The 7,196-nt window shown below is 39.7% G+C and overlaps 1 protein-coding gene across 8 annotated transcripts in view; it reads left to right on the forward strand.

Moving 5' to 3' along the window:
* hoxb3a (homeobox B3a) overlaps positions 1–7,008 on the forward strand; it is a 100,192-nt gene extending 93,184 nt beyond the window's left edge. For all 8 annotated transcript variants that reach the window (XM_015047002.1, XM_015047001.1, XM_015047000.1 and 5 more), the window contains 2 exons: positions 199–893; positions 3,752–7,008. In XM_015047002.1, the coding sequence (XP_014902488.1) occupies positions 320–893; positions 3,752–4,608 (1,431 nt within the window). In that variant the 5' untranslated portion in view covers positions 199–319 and the 3' untranslated portion in view covers positions 4,609–7,008. The remainder of the gene's footprint in view (positions 1–198; positions 894–3,751) is intronic.
* The last annotated feature ends 188 nt before the right edge of the window (positions 7,009–7,196 follow it).

Here is a 7,196-nt window from a genome sequence, read left to right on the forward strand (position 1 = left end):
CGTACACACAGTTTGCCCTCTTCGTGCCCCCTCCTCGAGAGCATCTGCTGGCTGTGAACTGGGCTCAGAAAGGGTGGGGGAGGGTCAGGTGATGAGGAGAGAAAAGCAGTGGTTTCTATTCATGTCATGCTGCCTTTTATTGGAGGAAGATGGATTTAACTCTGTCATTTCTTTATTCTGTCTTTGCTAACCTTTCAGGTCAGGTTGCAGGGGACCGTTGGAGAGACACCGTCACGTGACCCCCGGTACCAAATGGTCTTCCGGCAGTGGTTTTCATTAAGGACCGGAGCAAAAGAAGACGCTGCCATCTCTCTCAGAAATGCAGAAGACGACATACTACGACAACTCCGCAACGCTTTTTGGTGGCTACTCTACCTACCAGGTGCAAGGAACAGCAGCAGCCAATGGCTTTGGGGGCTACGATGCCCCGGTCCCAGTGTCCCACCACCAACCTCCTTTCCAGTCCCCAACCCATCTGGATGTGGATTCGTACCAACGCTCCGCCTGCTCTTTGCAGTCACTAGGCAATAATAGTGGCCACCAGCAGCAGCAGCTAGCCAAGACCAAGGAGCTGAATGGCAGCTGCATGCGGCCCAGTTTGCCGCCTGAGCACCACCCAGCCTCCCAGGTGTCCCCTCCACTGCCCCCCAAATCCAGCAATGGTAATGTCACCACTCAGCAGCTGGGGGGCAGTGCTGGGTCTTCTACAGTCTCTAAATCAGGCCCTAATAAGTCATCAAACTCTTCCTCCTCCACATCTTCTTCTACATCATCCAGCTCCTCTTCACTGCCGTCCAACCCAACGCTAGCCAAGCAGATCTTTCCCTGGATGAAGGAGTGTCGGCAAACAACCAAGCAGAAAAACTGTTCACCCAGCAACAACTCCGGCAACGGTGTGTCAGATTATACTTTTTGCTGTCTTTATCGTTTTCCTTTGCCTGATCCAACAAAGTAAATGTAACAGAAACAACACAGTCCACCTTATTTCTGCTATTTATCACCTCTTTCTTCATATCTGTCACTCATCTGTTTATTTGTGTTCCAACTTTCCTCACTCGTTAGAATCCTTTTGGCTTCTATCCTGTTCTTGTCTTCCCTCTCACCACCCCACTCTTTCAACACCTTGCTTATCAACCTTTTTACCAAGGCTAAAACTCTACAGAATTAAGACAATGTATTGTCTAAATTGAGTTTCTGCATGACAGTTTCTATGGAAACCTCTTTCAGACAGACTCTATGAAACTAATCTGGCAGGGTTTTGAGTGTTATCTGTCAGGCTACTGTGGGACGTATATACCAGTATAATGTAGCAAATTGTGTGCTGTGTGAATTTATGGGGTAGGGTTAGGGTTAGTCCTTGTCAAAGCATGTTGTTGTTAATGCTTAAAAATGCATTTAAAGCAGTTTTTTCTTAGACAACCCCTTCCAGGTAACCTGATGTCATTCTTTTAACCAAAACAAAAACAATGTTCCACTTCATAAAATTACTGAAAAAGAGTTTATGCCAAATGTACAGTCGTCCAAAATAATAAATATTATTAGATCTTGAGGACAATTTAAGCAGCTACATGATTTTTTTTGCATTTGTTATAAGATGAAGAACATCATATAGCTGAAACTACTTAATTTATTTTGATGGTGAATAACAGAAAGTTGGGATCACTGGTTAATCAGATCTTGTGTTAAAGTTTTCTTTATTTTTATTAGAGTTGAACATTTTAGAGACTTTTGTTTGTATCACAGAGGAGCTTAATTTATTTGACCAAACAAATGTAAAAGAAATAGATTTTTACTTAGCCTATAACCATTTCAAATAGTTTTTATATAATTTCTGTGGGCAGTTGTGTAAAATTCTAGAGTAGACATAGGTCTGTTATTAAAGTAGAAATACAACTACAGTATGTGGGGGTCAATGTATGTCCGCTAAGTAAAATGCTGCTCAAAAGAAACTTTAATGTTTTTATGTTTGATACAACATTGCAGTCCAGGTCAGTAGCAGAATAGATTACTTAATAAAAGACTTCTATTTGGTGATTATTTGGAGAGAACAATTAAGACGAAAAGTTTTGTTGTTGAGTTTGTTCTTGTTTTCTTGTCTTTGTTTTTCACCTCCAACAATGGTCACTGAATAAAGATATATTAGTGAAGGCAATGTAAGACTCATCTTTTTGTTTTACAGAAATATAAAATATCTGGAATTTGAAATACAAGGCCTTATCAAAGGGGAATAATATGAAGTGACTTTGACATCTCTGAAAATGTTTGAAACTTAAATTGTTAATGACCACTGAGAAAACTAAATGACATCATCAAAATGTGTTTATTCCCCTTAAAAATGACTTATGTTGAATATACTGTTGCACACATGACTGCTGAGACAGTTTATTCTGTCTATTGTTTTTAATAAATTATGCAGTCAATTCAGAGTCGACAGGCAGGAATAGGTTTCATAGGAAGTAAAGAACCAACAGTGTTCAAAGCATGAACTGAGATCCTATTTCTATATGTGTATCATTTTTATTCTCTGCAGGTTTATAGAGTATACCTTTCAAACTGAAACATCCACCTGAATGGTAAAATCAGTAAGAAACTAAATTATGAGTTTAGAAAATAAAAGTAGCCAAAATACTAAAATATTTAAAAAAAACATGAACTCACTTAGATGATTTGCTTCTTTCTGCTTGAATCTTACGTTTTGCTTTAATGTTTTAGTAATATTATTATTTCAAATCCTCATTTTCAAATGACATCAGTAAGAATAGTTTAAACTGTCCAGTTAAATTTACCAGTAGTTTTAAATGCCACATTGTACTTTTTACATTTACTCAACAGAGCTTGATTGTAGAACTCAATTACACGTCTTTTGTTGGAACATCTTGAATTTTAGATTGTAAAGTACTTGTGGAGAAAGGTTCTTAATAAATATTTCTTTTAAGTAAGTTAACTTTAATCTTTTAGTAAAACTCTGTTTACAGGACTGATGAATGAGACCAAATGACAAATCCTCACTAAATATTTTCAGTAGATCTATGTTCCGTGTGAAGCAGTTAGTCACAGGACTTTAGACACCGACACCGTGTTGTGTTGTGTTGTGTTGTGTTGTGACACCCCTGGTACCTGGGGGTACCGGGGGTGTCCCCTGGTACCTGGTGTCCCCAGGTCCCCAAACTTCTGCCTTCAAACAGAAGTTTGAAGGCAGTTCAAACAGAAGGGAATTTTACAACATGGAAAACAGAGACTAACATCAAACAATAGTTTGAGTTACACGAGTTACCTGAAACAGAGTTTAGATTTTTTTTGTCGAGTCCACCTAAGTGTACCAGTTCCCTCTGCTGCAGCTGTTGTTGCTGAGGGGGTTTGTCTCTCCAGCCAAGATGCAATTTAGGTGTTCTCGGCCAGCACCAGCGCTTTCATCTTTTAATAACTGTCACTGTTATGAAGTGTTGACAACTAATATGAAGGGATAATTCAGGCCGCCTGCCCAGACCCCCCTCTGCTTTATTAAGACTCTGGATGCTTCCAATTTCCTCTGGCATGCAGCCTGGATTTATCCTATTATCTTTACATTTACACACTCTTAATTTTTTTTTAACTATTGCATTTTATAATCCATTGAATTTACTTCCTTTTTCGTATCTTCCTGATAATACATATATCTACTTTATTTTCAAAATGTTAATGAACTGTTTTTAATGTGATTTTACACTTCTCAGACCAGCCCAGTGAGTTTAATATGTTTTTCTTTCTGTAGCATCAGGGGGTACTGAGAGCGGCAGCAGTGGGGAGAAGAGTCCTTCTGGAGGTTCATCTGCATCATCCAAGCGTGCTCGTACAGCGTACACCAGCGCTCAGCTGGTTGAGCTGGAGAAGGAGTTCCACTTCAACAGGTACCTGTGCCGACCCAGGCGTGTGGAGATGGCAAACCTGCTCAATTTGTCCGAACGCCAGATTAAGATCTGGTTCCAGAATCGACGCATGAAGTACAAGAAGGACCAGAAGTCCAAAGGCTTGAGCTCCAGCTCTGGAGGACCATCTCCGGCAGGTTCCCCTCCTCTCACCATGCAGTCCTCTGCCAGCTTCCTGAACTCAATGCATCCAATGGGAGGGGGAGGAGGAGGCCCTACTTATGAGACCCCCTCCTCACCATCCTTTGGAAAGCTCCACCAGGGAGTGTCTTATTCTATGTCCACTGCCTATTCCAATGTTCCTATGAAGGGCTGCCCTCCTCAGAAATACGGTGCCCCAGATCCAGACTATGGTGATCCCCACCACAGCCTAGTACAGGCCAACAATGCTGGCTATGGGACGCCAACAAACATGCAGCCCAGTCCAGTCTACGTTGGGGGTGGCAGCTATGTGGAGCCCATGGCTGGCTCCGGGCCCTCCATGTATGGCCTAAACCACCTGGGCCCTACGCCGCCCCACCACCAATCCATAGACTACAATGGCGCAGGGCCCATGTCAACTACCAACCAGCACCATGTGGGTGGAGGTGGCCCTCAGGGTCCCTGTGACCCACCCACACACCCAACTTACACCGAGCTGTCAGCACACCACACTTCAACTCAGGGCAGAATCCAAGAAGCACCCAAACTCACCCACCTGTAGCAAGTTTGGAACAAAATGACAATGTAGGAATTAGAAAATAACTGAAAATGTAACATGTCATGACTCACTAAGAGACAAACCAAAATGTGGGGACGACACCGCTGCAGTGGGACAATGGGAGGGGTGAAGCAGGACAGAAAGGTGCCATCCAGTGGTTTGTGAAATGCCCTAATATGCAAGAAACAGTGTTAAATGCCACTACCTTCATTACAACAGCATCAAATATGTTATATTAAGGAGAAACATTCCTTAATGTTTTTGTAAGAACTGTTTGTTTTATTGTAGAAACATAAAACTAAAGGTAAATAAAATTAAAAAAAATCAGAGATTTAACTAAGCTTTGGCTGAACATCACTGTGACAATTGGAACCTCATAATGTTTTACAGTAAATTGGGAAACAAAACCTATAGTGTTTATTATGTCATCTGGCTTCATATTCAGCATTGAATTAAAATTTTCAATATATTTTCCTACCTCTTAAGAATGAGCGTTTACCATCGCAAGAAATATTTCAATATTTCAGTCAGTTATGTTGAGTGTATAAATAAACATCCATGTTCATAGATTTATGATAGGCACTAGTAGATATTTGTAGCAAATTGCAACAATAGTGTAGTGAGCATGGAGTTTAAAAAAGCCTATAATGACAATTTAAGAGGTACACCATGGTTTCAAATTTTCTTTTAATGGCAAAATATCCCCCTAAGAAACATATATACACACAGCTCTCCTGTCTGGTAGATGAAATGGTTGAGATTTTAATGAGCTGTTAATGAGGTGGTTAGATTTATTATGCTGACTTCTCTCCCCTGCAGGCAACACATGTTGTTGTCAGCAGAGCTGAGCTATGTGCTGGGATCTGTCTCTCCATCAGTTAGAACATGAGGCAGAGAAAAATATATGGCTCAAGCTGGCAGCACAGAGCTTCCTTTTAGCCTCTTGTTTTATGAAGCACATCACAACCACTGGACAGCTTTCCAGTCACTGTCTTTTCCCCCTGCAGTACCCATCTCTGTCTGTCTAGACCCAATCATTACTAACCCAATCTCACCTGCTTCCCCCACCCGACATTCCCAGCACACACAACCACATATGCACACATACATATTCATCCATCCTATCACTGTAACAGGGTTAAAGATGAGATCTTAAAGGCTGAACTAGCTTGAACAGGCACACTCTTGTTCTAAACTACCTTTTGATACAGTCATGTCGGCATACAAACACAGCAACACTAAGCTAACTTCCTCTCACTGACACATGTCCAGAAGCAGCTTTCCAGCTGCTGACATCTCTAGACAAATACAAGAGGGCACAGAATCTACAATTCTTGTGTCTTTACTTAGCACATCATTGAGACAGGGTAAAAAAGAAGAGTGGAGAGAACTATTTATTTATGTTTAAAAAAAGTCATTGACATTACCCACCTCACTCACAAACTCCCATCCCACTACATACTTTGGTGGATACCAATGTGTGAAACCCCATTTCCTCTTGTTTTATTTTGTTCCCACATGTCTTGACTTTTAACATGGAAACAGGGTATATATTTGAACAAAAAAAATGCATGTCCCACATTTCTGAGCATATGTGTAAAACTTATTTTTAAAACAACTGGATTTATTTTTTCATCTGTCAGTGAGTAGATTTTAGAAAATACATGTCAGACACTTCCAACTGTTTAACTCGGTGTCTCCAGTGACTGGGCACTGTGGAATGGTTGAGCCATCCACACTCACTGATAATCAGGAAATAAATCCATCAAGTTGTTTTTAAAAGCTCAAGATTTACTCAAATGCTGTTTTACAGCTGGGCATCATTGTTGCACTTAGAGTTTACATTTTGATGGTTAATGGTTAAAAAAAATAGATATAATCTTATTTTGAAGACGGAAGGCCGTCCAATCAAAGCGTCTGTCGCTAATGTGTGTTCAATTGAACATTCACATATAAATATTTATTTGTTATAGCCAGTTTAAAAAGAGTTTCTTTTTGTAATAATATTATTTATCCTTTGTGTATTTATATTGAGGAAGAAAATCCTGTACTTTTTTAGTATTTACCTGTAATTAAAAGCAACATTGTGTTTCCTCTTGTCCATGTACTGAAGTTACAATTTCAGTTCTTGTATTTTAGAAGAAAATAGGTAGTTTTTTGTTACTATTACCCTTTTTATGTTATTATCCTTGTACATAAATGTCTTGGCTTGTACAGGGAAAGACGAGTGTTGGGTTTGGATATCCACTCATAGTCTGAAAATAGAAACAACCTATTAGCAGGAAAGACAAAAAAATTCCTTTTGGAGGAAACATTTTTCTGTCCTTTGTAGTTTCTATTTTTATTTCACTGTTGATAAAGTTGTCTGTCAAACAATTCTTTAATAAAATTTTATGTTACACAGAGCGGTCATTATTTTTTAAGCTAGGTAAAAAAAAGAAACTATTGATTCATTAAGCTGATTATATAATCATTAGCAAATCAGAACACCAATGGCGTTCAAACAAGTGGTGTGTTCTTAAGAAACTGCCAAACCCCAACTGCTAAAGCAACATGCAAGCACTTTTTACTGAACTGCAAATGTACCATAT

The sequence above is a fragment of the Poecilia latipinna genome, unplaced genomic scaffold (genome assembly GCF_001443285.1).
Source record: "Poecilia latipinna isolate Pla-1442-1.1 unplaced genomic scaffold, P_latipinna-1.0 Scaffold802, whole genome shotgun sequence".
In the NCBI taxonomy this organism is placed as follows: Eukaryota; Metazoa; Chordata; class Actinopteri; order Cyprinodontiformes; family Poeciliidae; genus Poecilia; species Poecilia latipinna.